The following is a 20,397-nucleotide window of genomic DNA, read 5'->3' as shown; positions in this document are numbered from 1 at the left end:
GACAGATCCGTATTATAATATTATATGATGGTAATGGAAATACCAGCGTGAAGCGTTAAGGCTGTTCCAGTTAAATTACATACCCATTGGCTGTTCCATTTAATTTACATACTCCCTCTGAAATGGCCCCAGAATAAGCTGTTCCTTTTAATTTACATACTCCCTCTGAAATGGCTGTTCCATTTAAATGACATACTCCTTCCGGAACAGTTTCCCCTAATCATATTGCATAGCTTCACTGTGAATAAGAGAGACTGACAACAGCCACCTATGGAGAGTAAGAGAGACGACTCCCCTGCGAGGGGACTTTTTACAATTTCTTTATTGTACGTGCTACGACAGTGCAACCTACATTCAATTAAAGCTTGTGACTTGGGCTTTCACTTTTTACACATTTTCTGCCCAATTGGGCGAGTTTTTACAATTTCTTTATTTTAAGTCCTCAGCAAATAAGGACTGTAAGTTTGGGTACACCGATAACATGCGGGTATAGCCGTATTTGTGTACAAATATATAGCCTTCTAGTTATTATTATTATTATTATTATTATTATTATTATCATTATTATTATTATTATTATTATTATTATTATTATTATACCCGCATGCGAAGCATGAACGGGTATATTGCCATTCTGTGGTTTCATCTCCTCCTCCTCCTCCTCCTCCTCCTCCTCCTCCTTCTCCTATCAAACACATCATTCTGTCAAGGCTAGCGCTAAAACTACAAGGGCCCCATGGCCCATATGTGGTACACTTATGGGCCCTACCCCGTGGAAGTGCCTTTTGCCCATCTTGGCCCCAGAGGTCAAAGGTCACGGGCCCCAGGGGCCCAAATGTGAAAATACAAAGCACGCCGTTTCTCATCAAATGAAGCAGCCTCAGGGCCCTGAGTTGGTCCAGTGATAGCCCTAGGGGTACTCTATATTTACAAATATACAAGAGCCCCATATGTTATATATTATGGGCCCCAGGGGCCCAAATGTTAAAATATGGTGCAACAGATTGACAAGCCTAGCTCTAAAAGTACAAGATCACTGGGGCTCATATATGGCATATGTATGGGCCCTAAGTTGTAGATGTGCCTTTTGCCCATTTTGGCCCCAGATTTACAAGGCTAGGGGCCCCAGGGGCCCAAATGTTAAAACAAAGGGCCGGCCGTTTCTCAGCAAATAAAGTAGCTACAGGGTTCAGAATTGGTACACAGATAGGTCTTTATTATTATATTGTCATATGTATATATAACCTTCATATGTCACATAATATGGGCCCCAGGGCCCCAAACGCTAAAACATAGGGCCGGCCGTTACTCAGTGAATAAAGCAGCTACGATGCCCAGCTTGAGTTTACTGATAGCACTTGAAAATTATACTTCAACATATGTACATGAGCCCCATAAGTCAAATATTATGGGCCCCAGGGCCCAAATGTTAAAACAAAGGGCAGGCCGTTTCTCATCAAATAAAGCAGCTTCAGGGCTTAGAGTTTGTACACAGATTGCAGCTGAGAATTATATTGTTATATGTACATATGAGCCCCATATGTCACATAATATGGGCCCCAGGGCCCCAAACGCTAAAATATAGGGCCGGCCATTACTCAGTAAATAAACCAGCTACAGTGCCCAGCTTGAGTCTACTGAGAGCACCTGAGAATTATACTTCAATATATGTTCATGAGCCTCATAAATCAAATACTATGGGCCCCACCAGGGTCCCAAATGTTAAAACAAAGGGCCGGTTGTTTCTCATCAAATAAAAGCAGCTTCAGGGCTCAGAGTTTGTACACAGATTGCACCTGAGAATTATATTGTTACTAACACCCACCCCATACACGTAGGACTAAACAGATCCACAGAGAATAGTGTAATTATAATATAGATGACATCAACGTTAAGTTACATACCCATTGGCTGTTCCATTTAATTTACATACTCCCTCTGAAATGGCCACAAAATAGGCTGTTCCATTTAATTTACATACTCCCTCTGAAATGGTTGTTCCATTTAATTTACATACTCCCTCTGAAATAGCTTTCCCATAAGAAGTATATTGTTACTAACACCCACACACCCATCCACCCCATACACGTAGAACTAAACAGACATATCGTATTATATCATAATAGGAAATACCAGCGTGAAGCGTTAAGGCTGTTCCATTTAAATTACCTACCCATTGGCTGTTCCATTTAATTTACATACTCCTCTGAAATGGCCCCAAAAGGCTGTTCCGTTTAATTTACATACTCCCTCTGAAATGGCTGTTCCATTTAATTAACATACTCCCTCTGGAATAGTTTTCCCTAATCATATTGCATAGCCTCACTGTGAGTAAGAGATACTGACCGCAGCCTTCTACTAGTACGACAGTGCAACCTACTTTTAATTAAAGCTTGTGACTTGGACTTTCACTTTTTACACATTTTCTGCCCAATTGGGCGAATTTGTACACAGATAGCACCTGAGAATTATATTGTTACTAACATCCACCCAACCACCACACACACGTAGGACTAAAACAGACAGATCCGTATTATAATAGATATATGATGGTAATTGGAAATACCAGTGTGAAGCGTTAAGGCTGTTCCAGTTAAATTACATACCCATTGGCTGTTCCATTCAATTTACATACTCCCTCTGAAATGGCCCCAAAATAGGCTGTTCCGTTTAATTTACATACTCCCTCTGAAATGGCTGTTCCATTTAATTTACATACTCCCTCTGAAATAATTTTCCCCTAATCATATTGCATAGCCTCACTGTGAATAAGAGACTATTACCCATTGGCTGTTCCATTTAATTTACATACTCCCTCTGAAATGGCCCAAAAAAGGCTGTTCCGTTTAATTTACATACTTCTCTGAAATGGCTGTTCCAAGTAATTTACATACTCCCTCTGGAATAGTTTCCCCCTAATCATATTGCATAGCCTCACTGTGAGTAAGAGAGACTGACAACAGCAACCTATGGAGAGTAAGAGAGACGACTCCCCTGCGAGGGGACTTTTTACAATTTCTTTATTTTAAGTGCTACGACAGTGCAACCTACATTCAATTAAAGCTTGTGACTTTCACTTTTTACACATTTTCTGCCCAATTGGGCGACTTTTTACAATTTCTTTTTAAGTCCTCAGCAAATAAGGACTGTAAGTTTGGGTAAACCGATAACATGCGGGTATAGCCGTATTTGTGTACAAATATATAGCCTTCTAGTTATTATTATTATTATTATTATTTTGCTTGCTATCTTCTGAAGATAGCAATTTTGGCCAGCTTCGTCATTTTAACATTTCTTTGTAGCTTTGCATTCGGCCTAGTGCTGATTTTTCTAATAAAAGAAAATGTGGCGAGACATGCCGTAATTTGCTCGATTCTGGTGCCGGTGTCTATAGAGCTCCTGCATTGATTTACATGGGTAATATCAAAATTGAAATATCTCAAGAACCGAATACCGTATGACGCTGAAACAAACTTTGAAATAAAGCTTTTACAATTCTCTATCGGTTTTTTGTCATTTGGTGTTTGTTGAATTCGTGTAGTTTTGCTATCTACTGCAGATAGCTCAAATTTAAATGCCCGTTGGTTGTCGTTTTTGTCTGCTGAACGAGATATAAAGCGATATTTTATAGAATCATTTTACTGTTGTGCTATCTTCTGATGATCAAATTGAATTTCAAATGTTTCGACATTTTGTTTCAATTATGTTTTATAATTTTAAATTCATGTTTTTTTGGGGGGTTTGGGGGGTTTTTTGGGGTTTTTTGGGTTTTTTGTTGCTGTTGTTTTATCTACTGAATAGGTATAATATAGCTAAAATAAAATGCAGGTCTATGTTGTCATTTGTGTCCCCTAAGCGAGATCGAATGATATTTTGGAATCCAATTAGGCCTACTGGTGCTATATATCTACTGAGAATCAAATTAGAATTTCAAGTGTTGCGATATTTTGTTTTGGTTTAATTTAAATTTAAATTCATGTGTTTTCTTTCTTATCTACTGAAGATAGCTGAAATAAAATGCAGGCCTATGTTGTCATTTTTGTCTCCTGAACGTGAAAGATTGATATTTTAGGATTAGGCCTGCTGGTGCTAAAAGATCCAAATAAAATTTCAAGCAGTGAAGACTTGCTCAAAACATGTTTATTTAGTGCTTGCTTTTAAAATGTTTATATTTGACCACCATTCTGGAAATTTCTTTGTCTTCAGTGGATAGCACCACTTACACGGTTCTAATATAATAAGCCTTAAGAGAATTCTTTGAGAGAAAATTACAACATGCATTTAATTAATTTGAGTTGTCTTCAGTAGATAGGAAAACACGTGGATTCAACATAATTAAATAAATAAAATTAAAATAAATGTTGGTTGTTTTAACGTGCACTTCGCCTAAGCATCGGCACACTTCAACAATTATTCCACTGCCACTAGGATACATCAAGTCCGCAACTGATGCGCAGGTACTCTCAGCGACTTAGATTGTAATTACGGCCCCCAGCAGCTCCCCATTTTTTCACCTGGGTGGAGTGAAGCAATTGGGAATTAAGCTATCTTGCTCAAGGACACAGCACACTGGCCGGAGTGGGGCTCGAACCCGCCAATTTTCAATTATAAGCTCGCGCCCTAACCACTAGGCCACCGTGCTTCCCAATAATAATTATTAATTATGCTTGGCAAAAACAAATATCGCAACACTTAGAAATTTTAATTTGATCTTGAATAGTAGCGCCACTATCACAATTCTAAAAACATCAATCTATTTCGTTCAAAAGATAGGAATAACAAAATGCATCAAATTTAAGCTATCTTCGGTAGATAGCAAATGCGTATGAATTCATTATAACGGGAATACTCATTTTAAAACATGTTTCATGAGCAGAAATATTTTGATTGAAATAAACAGAATTAGTAACACTCTGACTGAGAAAAAGTCAGTTTGTGAATAAAAGTATTTCAGTATTAACTTGTTTCTCATGAACTTCGTCAACGCACGTATTATTCATCCATGGTTTTTATTTAAAATGATAGATCGAATGTCGCGCGTGATTGCGTAAAAACAACGCGCTAATTTGATTGAACAGTTACACTTATGACATTCTCGTACTCTTTTTCAAAAATAATGTCACAACACTCTGCAGACCTAACTGCTTGAATATTTTAATTTGATCTTCAGTAGATAGCACTACTGGAGACCAAAATTACTCCATCAATTTAATTTAAGCAATCGTCAGTAGTTAGTAAAAATACGGATTTACCATAACTTTATACTAAAAGAAAATGTGGCGAGACATGCCGTAATTTGCTCGATTCTGGTGCTGGTGTCTATAAAGCTCCTGCATTGATTTACATGGGTAATGTTAAAATTGAAATATCTAAAGAACCGAATACGTACCGTATGACGTTGAAATAAACTTTGAACTAAAGCTTTTACAATTCTCTATCGGTTTTATGTCATTTGGTGTTTGTTGAATTCGTGTGGTTTTGCCATCTACTGCAGATAGCTCAAATTTAAATGCCCGTTGGTTGTCGTTTTTGTCTGCTGAACGAGATAAAGCGATATTTTATAGAATCATGTTATTGGTGTGCTATCTTCTGATGATCAAATTTTGGAGGAAGAACAGATCAATGATTAATTGTGACGTGTCATGTCAAAAGGAGCCACTTTTGAGCAGGATCGTAAATGGAGAAATAGCCAAAAATCTGCCCGGGGGTGGTTTTTTTCACAATTTGGGCCCGGTTCGTTGCGAATTTGTGATATTATTAATGTTTAAAATATCGTCTGATAGTTTCAGACCGGAATGTAACTGGCATCTTGTATTTTATGAGACATTTTTCAAGGTAATTCTTACTCTCGACCTTGTCAATAATATTTTTAAAGGCCGATATCTCAATTTCCAATAATACCATAACTTACGACCTCAATATCTTCGCTTAGGAATGTCCGATTTCATTGGGGAAAACGGCATTGTGGAGCAAAATATCTCTATAAGTATGATATGTAAAAACCTCAAAATTGATAACCTGCCCAAAAGTGTCTCCTTTTGACATGACACGTCACAATTGTGTTTTCAACTGATTGAGTGTCCCAGGTTAAAGAAGAAATAAAACAAACAAACAAACAAACATCATTATATGGACGTAACGTATTTAGGTATTTACATTTATTCACATTTTGTTGACACAATGGAAACAGAGAGAACATACAAAATATATTTGTTATAATATACAACTGGGCCATACATTATCAATTTTCGTCCCGATTTCACCTGAAAAAATGTGATTACTCCTCCCCAGGAGTGTCAGATTTAACGGGTTTACTTGCATACAAAAGCGACCTTTTCTTTTTCAAAATAATAGTACTCCATCGTCACTTCCTAAACGGGTGAGGGGCAGCACTGTTTGCTCTACATATAATAATATTTTTTGAATTAATATTTATCTTTACATAAATCTTTTTAAGCAACAGGTTATTTATAACAGTTTCATGCTAGCTTGTTTGTACACTATATTTTGAAACCGATATATTGCAACTTAATTTTTTTTTAAATAGGCCTACAGCCCGCATCTATTTTTTGCTGCGACCAAAATTTGGTCACATGAGCGTTTATTTTCTCATAATTTTATAATATAAATATAAAATCAATATTGTCTGCACATAACCCGATGTCAGAAAGTTATGACGTCATGAACGTTATTTGAAAACATCATGTAACTTAATAACAAAATGTACAAATAAATATGAAATCAAATATTCAATAATGAACTTTACAAAGTCAGCATAAACCCACAATTGCAGCAAATTCGTTATTGCAAAATCTCATTAACCTATACAGATAATTAGCATATGGAATGCATATGATTGGTTCATGTAATCATCAGGATATGAATACAAGTGGCTAGTGGGTTATAGCAACTTACAGTTACAATTCACAACACAAACACTGCATGATATTTAAAATACTGTGACGGTTTTTAAATATTTTAACCAACACAAATTACACGAATCGGGAACTGCCCGCATTTCCATAAATCGCCGTTGTACCGTAATTCCGAGAAAGTAAACATCGGCATTTAATGATCTAATATATACAACGTACTGCGAGAGTTACTTGTTCCTCGTACTTGTAGCGGCGGGTAGAACGTTTACTGACGCGCGTGGGTGACATTGATATAATACTTTTTGTTCGGGTTGCCGCAGATTTGGTGGCATTCAACTATGCATGGCAAACGTTACATGTATACATGAATGTGTCCCTTAGGCTGCGATCACATAGAAGTATACATCGGATGAGTTCACATAGTATACTCCTATGTGAACTCAACCTGATCGAATGAGCGTATTTCGTATAGCGAATACCGTATACTTCTATGTGATCGCAGCCTTAGGGCATATTTGGTTCATTGTGCATTTCTTATAATTATATCCATTCGAACTTTTTTCGTGAGCTATATGGATATTCATCAAAAACAAAGACATGAAACTCACAACAAAGACTATCTACAAAATATGTGCAGTGCAGGATTTTAGGCTCCAAAGCATTATTCCTGTTGTCACCGCGTTAAAAATTAAGATCAAACATTTATCACAAATGTTCTCATATCTCTGTTCTTCAATCCCATTTAATTTTTAAAATATAATATTTCTGCTTTAAAAAAAGTAGGCAGATAAAATATAGAATTCCCTATCTGAAACACAGCTTTTGGATATTAGATGAAAAACATATTTTTAGAATTAAAAAAAGTGTTACATTCTGAATGTTATCTATACAGTAAAAATAAGAGTTAGCCTATATCCGTTGGTACAGTTGTTTTGTGAACTTGTTTCAGTATCATTGCATTAGGACGTTGTATTAAAGCAAAATGTGCACCAATTCAGCCATCCCTGTAAAATGTAGTTAACAAATAATATTGTTGGCGACTAAAAGACTTTAAAACGCAAATTGTCGACCTGTGCCCTCTCAAATGAACAGACCAATACAAATCGTCCTTTGTTGTTTTATGACATATATTTTTAATCCAATCAAATGTATCATGGGAAATGGTCACCTGAAACATTTGGAATAGCTCTTTCCTACTATATGTACAACTACGCAGTTGTGCCTGGATTTTCCAGTTGTTAGGGGGGGGGGGCAAAACAACAAAATTACCCAGTGAGCATTAGTTTGGCCCAAATTTGCAATTTGATACACAAATCAAGGTTTCCCCCTAATTTGTGCGTATTTAAACAGCATTAACAAGGAATATTTCTTTTTCTTATTTTCTTTGAGTTGGGGGAGGGAGGGACAATCACCCTATGCCACCGGTCAGGCATGCATGGTGCAACACTACCTACGCAGCTAGGATAGCCGACATGTTATGTCGCACTAAAAGCTTAAAGCTGATGAACTTTTTTGTTGACCGACTGTTACATTACATATCTTTATTACTTTGTCATATGTGGCGTGATCAAGCAAAATCAGTTTGAAGTCGGACATATTCAATTTCCAGTTTCTTATAGGAATGTAAACAACAATTTCAAAGCTACAGTTTGCAGAAAACTGCATTGAATTTTGACAATCAGTTCAAAAGATGTGAGCAGTTAAAGAGTTTCCAAAACAATAGGAAACAAAATGAAGGAAATACTTCCTTTGTTTGGCTATAATCTCAAAATCAAAATTTCCGACTTCCAACCGATTTTGCTTGATCACATATTCTATCAACGTTTTAGCTGATAAAGGGAGCAGTACCTCATTTAACTATACTCTGACAGTCTCCAACGAAATGCTTCACTAGGATCTACAACATGCTCATCTATATCAGGGCACGTTTCTTTAACCCCAATACAATTGCACATACATTGAATGACCTTTGAAAATTTGGGTAAACAAACTCATACTTCGCAACTTGAGGTCAAATTTTGCTCTATGGTTGTTTATTGAGGTTATTGAACTATGGCATTGGGATGAGGCCATTGTGGTCCATAGTGCTTCCAGCATGATACCTGTTACCAACTGTCAACATTTGACAGCTAAATAATTGCTTCAAGCCGACGAAGGTCACTTTGTGGAAGACTGTACTGAACAAGATCGATCCTTCTGATGTGACCGATTCCACATTTAGGTGATATATAGGCCTATACTTCACATGACTGTATGACAAACTAGGAAATTGGTTATATCCCATCAGAAAACTTCGCCGGCAAAGATGACCTCGGAATGTGACGTCTTGTCAATCCGAATTGTGCCGTAGGGAGCAGGGTGTAAACCAATCCCGCAGCGCCTGACGCGCCTCTGCCCTGACGTCTGACGCAACATTCCGAGTTTATCACTGCCCGCGACTACTGATAGCAAAAAGAATTGCTTAAAAACTTCTGCTAAACAGTTCAGCATGAACGTATACTCGATCGCTTTTGCAGAAATTCTTCTGAAATTGCACACTTGATTCACTCTTTTGCAAAAGCGAATGAGTATAACTTCAGCTTTAGGTGCCCGTAACGTATACATACGTATTAATGCCTAATTGGTGACCTAGTAAAACAGATCGTGTTTTTGTACCACACATAAAACACATTCAAAAATACAAATACATAAAAAAACATATTATAACCTAAGATATACATCATTATCACAAATCAGTCAATTGCTCCTCGTCGTTACTTGGGGCAAATTTTTTCAAAGGTGGTAATTTTTTCAAGTCTGCTTGGACATCTTTTTCCTCCATTGATGTTTCTATTGTAGCTGGTTCAGCATAATCATGATCATTGTTCATTCCACCGTTTTGGTATGTGTAATTATTTTCTTTAGTGCTCATTCCATGCTCGCCAGATGTATCTAGCATCTCGCTATCAGAACTCTTGCCATCTGGCATTTTACGGATTCCAGCACGACGTTCCTGTTGGACTTGGAGTAACCTTGCTTTGTTGATTGGTGGACCTGTAAAACAAAGGATATAATTACAATAATTGACTAAAGGTGAAGACAAAAAGGAGACATCGACCCCGCAGTTTTAGATAGGCATTGCTAGTGGGGCTACATGTTGTAACAAAAAAAATTATACAATTTAAAAGAAAAAAAGCAAGGTACACCAACTTGATGTGGGGAAACAAATAAAATGCAGACTAGACAGTACGCAGGGGGACAAAAACACCAAATGTAGGCATAAGAAGTAGGCAAAGCTCGATAGCCAAAAATTACCAGTTCCAAAGCAAAAGAAATCTGTTGGGCTGTGAATGTGGTCCAGGAAGGTGTTCCACGTCAGTGCATTTTGCTGTTATGTCAGTTGGACAACTGTTTGGTTACTGACCAGTGTTTAGAGTAGAGTATTGAAGTAATCCTGTGTGCAATTTTTCTTCATTTTTATGAGCAGGATTTTAAGATATGACCTTGTGAAAAATTATAGGTTTCTTTTTGAGGCCAGTTTAGAAGAGACCGAAGATAGTAAGGGAAACAGGACGCATGGGATCAGAAGTTTCTATTTCTATTTTTTGCGACTTACCTATATAACTGAGGGCAACAGGCAAGAAAATCAGACCGTGCACGGCTCCGAGCAGTGTGATTACAAGGAACATACGGAAATAAAATATCTGGAATATAAGAGACTCGGCAAAAGCTAACACGATGATTCCTGGTAGATTTGTCATTGCAACACCACTTAGTACCTGCAGGGGAAACCATCAAAAACAGGAGATAATGTCATTGTATCCAAGGTATTACGAAAACTGTTTCAACTGTTACAATTACTGTTTCAAAGGTATTTTCTGGACTATTTTATTTATCCTTTATATTAAAAGGGCATTTCGTGAACCACGGTCTCATCCCCAACTTTGCCCAAAAAAAGTTGAGATTTTTATACCACTGGAAACCTCTGGCTACATAATGTTTATGTACAAAATATTTCTAGTAGATTAAATTGGTTTAGCAAAAATATTGCCAATTTTGAATTATGTTCTGGTATACCAGAACGAAATTACAACAGTGGTCTATGGAGTAGTGTAATACACATAATCATGCAAAACTCGCAAAATTGGAATCAACTGAATTTTTTGGGATGAGCTTTTTTCGTGGACATCTATTGAAAAATGTTACAAAAAGAGGATGCTAGGATTATGAAGGCCAAGCTTCACTCTAATTGTGCTACTAGTGTGACTAAATTTACTAAAAGCATCTCATTTTTTTCATGTTCTTTACACATGTGAAATGTAATGTAAACCTACCGATGGTCCCATATAGCCGACGGTGTATTGTGCCCTTTGCACTCTTGTTTTTAGTGTGCACATCCTGAAGGTTCTGGCCATATGAGAGACAAACTCAACTGACATACCAATAGCCTGTTTGAAAGATGAAGAAACAAAATGGAAGAGATTAAAATTATAAAAGAATGTGTTTAAGCTATCATTGTTTTTAAGCTTTACATTTTATGATTTTTATCTCTGTTTGCATGGTTAAGTTCGTCACATCTACATATTTTACGAGCTTTTTCTTTGCAATATGTAAATGTAAAATCATAGTCGTATCATATTATCATCTTAGTATTCGGAGTAATCATCATCATCATCATCGTCGTCGTCATCATTCGATCATCATCATTTGCAGTGACGCTTATAGTTTCAACATTATACGGTACTAGATGCCCATATACAAATCACGATTTTCTCGAGAGATCTCGTTATTCTCTACTTACCATAACTAGATTGACGAGTGAAATAGCATTGAAATCAATACTCCATAGATACATAATACCCAGTGTGTCTACCAATACCATAATGATAGTCAGGATGATGATAACGGCTGAGAGGAAATCAAAACTCAACATGAAGAAACTGATGACAAAGATTGGAATCAGAGCTACACCAATGTTGAGCAGTGCGTCTTCTATCATGGTAATGTACTGTTCGTAATAGACGTAGAAGATACTGTGGAAAAAAACCCAGAGAGTGATTAGACATTGTAAAAAGATGTAACAAACGGAATTAATTTGGGTTGGATGCATGGATTTATTGGTGTTTATCTGTCAATCATTGGCGCTATTTTCCGAGGCTATTTTTCAAATATTGTTATAAAAATCAGAGATACAACTAAACAACTTACTCTGGCTTCAGGGAAGAAATCATAGATATAGAGGCAGGAGGGATCTGAAGTACGCGTAAAAAAACTGCGAAAGTGAGTAAACCTTTAAATTGCAAGAAGACAGAATGTGTGGTGGTATCAAAGACTGAAAGCCCAACATGCATATTGAAGGTGAAAGATCAAAGAATTAAGCAAGTTTCCTCCTTCAACTACCTTGGCAGTCTAATCACAGAAGATGCCAGATGTATTAAGGAGGTTAAGAGAAGGATTGCACTGGCTAAGTCTGCGTTCTCAAAATTAGACAAGATCCTAAAAACAGTGCCCTCAGTATAGAGACCAGAATTCGGGTACTCAACTGCTATGTCATCCCTGTATTAATGTATGGAAGTGAAGCATGGTCAATAACAACAGACATTAAAAGAAGATTGGAGAGCTGCGAGATGTGGTTCCTTAGAAGAATGATGAAGATCCCGTGGACTGATAAAGTGTCTAATGACGATGTCCTAAGTAGAGCAAATGTGAACAGGAAGCTGTTACGTGAAATCAGAGTTAAGCAGTTCAAATTCCTTGGTCATATCCTCAGAAAGGATGGTTTCGAGAACCTAGTATTGACAGGAAGAATAGAAGGAACAAGGAGCAGAGGCAGGAAGAGAGTGATGTGGTTATCAAATCTGAAAGACTGGCTAAAAGAAAGGGAGCTGAACATAAAGCGACAGAGCTTCTGGAGATGGCTTATAACAGAGAATTGTGGCATGACATGATCGCCAACGTCTTAGGATATGGCACCTAGAGAGAGAGAGAGTAAACCTATGGATGAGAAACAAAATTCACATACACATCCGCTTGGAAACGGCACGGGCTTGAACTCCGGATCTTTGTGGTGAAATGCGAGACAGAACCGCTATGCTACCCTGCTCAGTACTATCATTACTTGATTTGACTAGCGAAAATCTTGTCGCCAGGTCTTCTCCAGAAGTAAGTAATCTACTCTGGCTCTTCATTCTTATTTTGTATGTTGGTTGGTTGGATCAAATGAAATGGCTAGTGCGTGGGCTCCATAAATCACATTTTCTGATTGTAAGGTCATGTAATACTATTTTTGTTCTGCTTTTTCAGATATATGTGATATGAAGGATTCTCCACCACTTGATATGGAGGAAACTTAGACGAGATTCATCAACCAGTTATTTGGTTTTTAGAAATCATACCATATACATGGTCGATGGATCTCAAAGTTTCACGGGGAATAACTCGCTGTAATACACGAAGAGAAACAGGTAACAAGATATAACTTCACTATTATCTTTAATTCCGCGTATCAAATATAAACAAAGTCTCACACATAAATTATGATTTCCAGTATGCTAGTGCGGTGTTTCTCCTTCGATAGCTTGCCGTCGAGTACCCAGATACGTCGTCAGTCAGGATCGATGAGAGAAAGACCGCGGAGCGAAATATTTGAATAATTGATTAATCGAAAGAAAATAGCGCCATAAACATATGTTATTACCTGTATGGGAAAACTTTGAAGTCCGGTCCTGGATCATATCCATCTTTACGAATGGCGTCCTCGATATCATCAGCCAATATTCTGGCTTTGTATAAGGCATCGGTGAAATCCGCTGATGTTTTCAACACGGTATGGTAAGTATAAAACCATGATGCTACAGGGAGAAATAGTTCATATGATCAGTATTAACCTTTTTACAACAGTGTGTTACATGCCGGGTTACATGGTGTTCTAGGCATACGGTATAGGCCTATTGTAATACTCCGACCGCTTGTCCATGTCATAGGCTAAGGAACCGATGTGGGGGGGGGGCTTGAGGGACCATATGCGTATATCCCGACAGATTGTTCCATACAATCATCCCCTTTCTAATATTGACGCCTGTATGAGGGTTTCTGACCACATATTTGGCCATTTTAGCCTAAAAAGTGCCATTTTTGTGCGCTTCGCGCGGATTTATACCACTTTTGCACCATATTTCACCACTTTAGCTTCAATATAGCAAAAAATTTTCGCGCGCATTTGTCGCCATAAACTTATTCTGTCGCCAAAAGGTGTTGGATACACTACTTCAAGAATTTCTTTTACAACCCCATGCCCCCATGTCAAAAAAAATCTACGCCCAAATAATTCTAGGGAAAGTAAACAAATGTTATCACAATACTAGGCAAAATCGGTGTTTTTGACGTATTTTTGCCAGCCACCACCCCCCCATTGTGAAAATCTTCCTAAGCCACTAAATGTTCAAGTAAACCAAAACACATAATACGAATCAACAAATTTGCTAGATATCCATCATAAACGCATATGGAACAATTGTGCCAGATATATTGAACTGATCTCTTCCAAACTTTTTTATTTGAAATACAAGAAGTAATATTCTTAATTATAAAATCAGTTGCTTGCTTTAGGCCTTCTCGATAAGCCATTATTTATAGTGTTGAAAAATTATTATTTTTAAAGAATTACCTTTTAAGGCAGAGTTATCCGGTAAGAAAGACAATGCATCACCATAGGCCGCGTGACCACTGCAAATAATAACATAAAATCAAAGATTATTGTCTTGTATAATGTAGCACCGTGCCACGTACTGGTGTTAATGTGAATATATTATCTGCACCCACTGCTAGGATCAAGAATGGTACTACTTCAATAATAATGAGTGTTGTTGGGATACCGATGAAAGCGTACACACCCATTGACGCGAATACTGATAGTAAAATCACGGCGATACCGCCTAAACCTAACGTGACTTTGGAATCAACCTGTAAAATAAGAAAAGGTCAATTATAAAAAAGAGTGTGGTACACATATTGACCAGAAGTATTGCAACATCTCAAAAATATAAAGGTTTTCTATACATCTAAATTACGTAATAAATGTTATTAAGGTTCATCCCATGAAACTTAAAATTGTCCAAAATCATTAACGCAAAGATGATAAGGCTTTTAGTCCAGGTGTCCAACACAATGAAGGGCAAAATAAATAACAACAACCATAACTACTGGGTAACAATAATGTCAAATACCCTTCAGAGCCATTATTATTTTTAATCAAAAGACTTTTCAGCACCACTGTTTCTTAAAGGTTGATGCTAAGAATTCCAAAGCACCAAATGAATAAGTTTGTAATTTGAACTTTTGAGTACAATGAAATGCAGTCGAACTGATCTTACCCTTTTCCGCAGTTTTCGTTTGGATTGTCTTTCACAAAGTCAGGTAAATATTCCATAAATTGACTTTCATCTGGACGAGCACCGATCTGTGACAACGGCAGGCAGGTGCCACAGGTGCCTCTCGGTGCGTCAGCTGGACAATAAGAAAAACATTAATAACAATTTACGCAAAAGTTGATTTTGCCCGATCCCTGAAAGTCACTAAAATTCATTAAGATGACATGGCAATCTTATCAAATGTGATGAGTTTCTTATCATATTGATGAGAATATCCCATTCATATTAAAGAGATGTCTGTTATGTCCCCATCTGGCAATGTCTGAATAGTTTCCCTTGTCAAATTTGACATTCAAAAATGAGTAGATCGTTTTTTTAACAATATACAAGCTTGTTGAAAACTACACAATTTTTAGCCATGAGGCAATGACCAACGATTACAAAGCTAGTGTGATCAAAAGCATTTACATATTAAAACATATATAATGGTTTATATTTAGTTTTCATCTTGATATAAAATATGATTCTTACGTTCTGTTTGTGGCGGTAAATCTGGACTTGATGGACAGAATTCTCCAGATCGATTTCTGTCATCATTATATCTGCTTTCACTGAATTGTCTGCAACAGCTGATACCAAAGCCAGGTTGAATCCAATCAAAATAGTCATCTATCCATGAGTTAGCCGGTAAAGCTATTTTTGTACTGGAAAAATGAAAGCGACAGCATGAATAAATAGGGTAATGTTTATTTTCAAGTATACTAAAACATGCCATTGTGACTAGTCTGTAAGGTTTATTACGCTTCAGACGTCTAAACAAATTGTCATATTTTACCGACAATTTAGCTGTACAATGGAGTATTAACTCATCCAACCATACCATGGCCGAAAATGCTCCCAACATGACACCTGTTAATTTGATTGACAATCAATTGCAAAAGGTCACTTTCTGGAAAGCTGGACTGCTGAGCAAGGCCATCTGATGTAACTAAATCTCCATCTGGGTCAGATGATTACCATTGTCTTGGCTAGTATATGATCACTGGATAAAGGTAACTGGGCATTTCTTATAGGGACAGGGAATCTAAAAGGACATGTATAGCGTAATGCACATGTTATATATTCACATTTACATGCATAATTCCTCCGTTCAAATGATCATTAATTGTCTTTGTTAACAATTGACACTTTGCAAATAAAATATTCATTTCCAAAAATGAAAGCAACGAAAATAGGTGGCAGTAAAAGATATTTCTTACAGTTTGTCTACTCTGAAGTACAAAGTGACAACGCGCGCGTATATAGCGAGTAAAGAGTGCGCAGTGCTGCGTATGCTGCAGGTATGCGTGCCTTCAAAGTCGGCACAATGTGTGCGTCCGCGTCGGTACTTTATACTTCAGAGTAGACTGACTGTAGTGATGGTTCTTAAATGAACTATCAGGTTGGTACTCATGAAATACCTGTACATGTTGTTGTTGCTATTTTGATTGTGATAAGCAAAATTATAGGTACTTCATAAACTTTTATAATAGTTGTTTTGTCCTTATAGTACTGTTATATTATAATTTCCGTTTTGGTTTGGCTAAACATTAAATCTATACTTACTATTCTGATATTGACGCTGCGAAAAATATTTGTTGCGTAAGAGAATCCTCGTTACATCCAGAACCTCCACATATTTTATTTTGTGCCGTTCTATTTGTGTAATCATACCCATCTGTGGCGACGAAGTATACTGGTGGTCCAACTCGAAGGTCATTGGCTAATGCGTCAAAGTAGGCAAGTAAATAGGAATCCTACAAATATAGACGTTAAAATAGATTTTATTATAAAACTCGAATGTGGTAGTTTAATATAAGAAGCAAGTGAAAGACCACGGATAATCAAGAGAAGGCAATATATCCTTTCGAACCCGCAACCTCTCGCACCATAGTCGAACTCCTTATCGATTGAGATAACTTGACTGCCGAATAATAATAAGAATCCTATTAGGAGTTACGCTGGTTAATCGCCCCTGTCTACCAAGATTTATTTTGCACAATGGGCTCTTAAGTAGATTGTTCCTTGCTTTAGTGGTATTTTGAAGAATCGTTGGCTCTGAAAAGAGCCGTTCAATTAGACCGGCCCTTAATTTTCCATGCACTGAAATATTGAAAGGCAAGGTAGACAAGGGTAGTATTTACAACAAAAATATGAGCCTTAGGCTATTTGTATTTTTTTTGTAAAATCTCAATTCATGAATACAAGTTTAGGTCCGAAAACATGTTACATACCTCTGGGACGGAGACTTGTTGTTCCAATGCTACAGGTAGCTTAAGTGTTAGACCAATGCATGTGAAGAATCCACCGACAAATATGATCATCTGCAAATACAAAGGTAATTATTAAAATAACCTTTAAGAAAGGAATGAGGTTTGGCAGCGAGAAATGATGATCTATGGGACCATGTTTGTCATCCCAAATTTTAAACTACTTTGAAAAAAAGTAGTCCAAGCCTTTGTCCTCATACGTATTTTACTGCAAATGTTCCTCCTTATGACGTAAAAACACACTGCTATAAAAACAAAGTAATACTTACCGTACTAGCTCGTATCCATTTGAGAGTTAAAAATGGCGCGAAGTAATCTTTCATGAAAATTTGTATAAAGCCTGGCTTTCTGACCAGACGCTCTTTGCTTTTTGTTGGTAAGCACCAGAGAATGTCGAATCGACCACTCTGCAAAAATATAATAAGGATTGTTTATTACATAGTTTGTATTAATACACAAAGTTTTTCAACATGCTTCAGAAAAGAACCATGTACTGATGAAACAGTGTGATGATATAATGGTGAAACAGATTCACATACATTATGGGAAGTATACTTGTCATGATTGTTGACATTTACACAGGGGCAGTCCGTGCATATAGTCTATATACCTTCCCCGAGTCAGTAAAATATAAAGTCAAATTTTGAGATTTTCTCAAAAACTGTTAAGTTTTGCAGGAATTTGTTTTGCTAGTTAGATTCTTTTTTGAAAATGTATACTTTCATATACTTCTCATCATTACATTTAGGGATACAATAAATAAAAATTCCTTTAAAAAAGGAATGTGGCGCCCAATGTGAGCTGGACGGGATATGGTGAATTCCATGGTGATTAGATTTGGTATTATAATGATGTTCTTAGGGAAGACTAGAAGATGATCAAATACGAGAGAAATGCTTCATGGAATGAAGCTTTCGTGTCAATTTGCGATTATGTGGGGTCGGAGTTCTGTTTTGGGAGCCTATTGTAGTGAGGATATTGCTTTGGATATTGAATATTGTTGAATTTCGTTATGCAGGGCCTAGGGTATATGATGGATAACTAGAAGACACAAATAAGTAAGCTTCCCCCTAGTCATCTATACACTTATTCTTGTCACACGACGAATTTCGACAAAGTCATGTAAACGTGATTTCGTTTTTCACCCGACCTCCGTCCAGAAACAATCCTGAAATGTTGAAAACTTGGGGTCGGCGCACTCATGCCAGTTTATCCTAAGGTATACTCTGTGTCTTTTGTAGCCAACCATGTGGCTAAGAGAGGCTAGGAAATACTTAAACTAATACAAAACAATCATACCCTCCTTTCATATCAAACAATACCAAGAAATTGACAGGCCTGTTAAATCAAGGGTAAGATCGATCGTTATTCTTCATGAAACGGGCACAGCCCATTTTTATGTTATTAATTCTGCTAAAAATTAATTAATAAATAACAAAATTACGTCATAGAACTCTATTTTAAACAGACAAAATAGCCAGTGGGGTTTCTTTCACTTAACCTTACTAGGAACCCTTCCCAGCAGTTAGGCATTACAATGAATATTATTTTTGCAAATACACTTCTGACCTTCAACACAGTCATGTCTTCCGAATTTATTCCTTTCTCTGCTGATCAGAACTGATTTTCGTTAATTAATGTTTTTTATCAGAGATAGTCACCACAAAGATACTGAGCTTCTAATATCTTTGGTCACAATCAGTTAGCAGTCGATTCAAGCACATAAAGTCATAAACCAATTAGTGATTTCATGATTGGTCAGTGGTTGTGTTGGTCAACTATAATTAATTGGTGTTGGTTTAAGGATTAGGTGCACCGCGTGCAATCACTATGGACCACAATGGCCTCATCCAGTGGCATATTATCAATAACCTCAATTAAACAATCATAGTGCAAAATTTGACCTTACGTTGCAAAGTATGAGTTTTTATACTCACATTTTCAAAGGTCATTCAATGAATGCACACATGTATTGGGGTTAAAGAACTGTGCCCTGATAGATGAGCATGTTGTAGATTCTTCACACTGTAAACAACTAGTTCATGTGCAAACATGTTCAAAACATACATAATTAGAATGGTCAAATGTCACCGTCTATCGGGTTCTAAGAGGCGGTAAACTAGTTTAAACCATACAAAGGTCACGGGTTATTTGGTGTTTTTATAAGTCCATTAATTTTGTATTTTAAACAAAGAATATACACACATCATTTTATCCCGTGCATATCAGAAAACAATAATAAAATAAAATCCTAGCATATTGTGGTTTTATTTCTGAGCTGGGCATAATTTTAGCAAAACAATTAAGGAGTAAATCTAGCAAGAGTGAAATTAGAAGCTATTCACAAAGTACATGCCTATATGTGGCCCCTCCGTAGAGGGCGCCACAAAAACAATATCTAAATCACTGACTCGAGGAAGGTATAGCCTACAGATTATAGGGACAGGTCTATTCCCCAACTCACCTCTTGACGTTTCGTATCTACAGATAAGAGTGCTACAAATGCGGTGACTTGGAGAATGAAATCAAAGAGTACAGCCAGAGCAGCATATAAGGCAAATGTTTTCACGGCAGGCATCTCCGTTATTGCACCTACGCAAAAAATAACACAAGCATGTTACTAAATATCCCTTTTGAAAGAATCAAAGTTTCTATAATAAACCATTGAGTAAAATAAGTGATTGACCAGAAGCGAAATGAGGTAAAAGGAATGACTTGTTATGGCCTACTGTGCACGAGTAATACTAACAACATGTACAGTAGTAAACACCAACTTCTTAATACCAATGAGAAATAAAAATGTGTTGGAGAATCAAAATCTATATGTTACATCTTACTATAAATAGGGAAATGTTGTATGTATCT

General features: G+C 36.9%; 1 protein-coding gene across 2 annotated transcripts in view; it reads right to left on the bottom strand.

Moving 5' to 3' along the window:
- Positions 1 to 7,284: 7,284 nt before the first annotated feature.
- Positions 7,285 to 20,397, bottom strand: part of LOC140135822 (NPC intracellular cholesterol transporter 1-like) — a 49,310-nt gene continuing 36,197 nt past the window's right edge. For both annotated transcript variants that reach the window (XM_072157447.1, XM_072157448.1), the window contains exons 11-22: positions 19,997 to 20,124; positions 17,802 to 17,939; positions 17,497 to 17,586; positions 16,829 to 17,019; positions 15,755 to 15,927; positions 15,227 to 15,359; positions 14,521 to 14,579; positions 13,552 to 13,705; positions 11,656 to 11,887; positions 11,189 to 11,302; positions 10,471 to 10,633; positions 7,285 to 9,908 (exon numbers count right to left, since the gene is read on the bottom strand). In XM_072157447.1, the coding sequence (XP_072013548.1) occupies positions 9,601 to 9,908; positions 10,471 to 10,633; positions 11,189 to 11,302; positions 11,656 to 11,887; positions 13,552 to 13,705; positions 14,521 to 14,579; positions 15,227 to 15,359; positions 15,755 to 15,927; positions 16,829 to 17,019; positions 17,497 to 17,586; positions 17,802 to 17,939; positions 19,997 to 20,124 (1,883 nt within the window). In that variant the 3' untranslated portion in view covers positions 7,285 to 9,600. The remainder of the gene's footprint in view (positions 9,909 to 10,470; positions 10,634 to 11,188; positions 11,303 to 11,655; positions 11,888 to 13,551; positions 13,706 to 14,520; positions 14,580 to 15,226; positions 15,360 to 15,754; positions 15,928 to 16,828; positions 17,020 to 17,496; positions 17,587 to 17,801; positions 17,940 to 19,996; positions 20,125 to 20,397) is intronic.

The sequence above is a fragment of the Amphiura filiformis genome, chromosome 16, assembly GCF_039555335.1.
Source record: "Amphiura filiformis chromosome 16, Afil_fr2py, whole genome shotgun sequence".
NCBI classification, from domain to species: domain Eukaryota; kingdom Metazoa; phylum Echinodermata; class Ophiuroidea; order Amphilepidida; family Amphiuridae; genus Amphiura; species Amphiura filiformis.
This window is presented reverse-complemented; position numbering and strand designations above follow the sequence as displayed.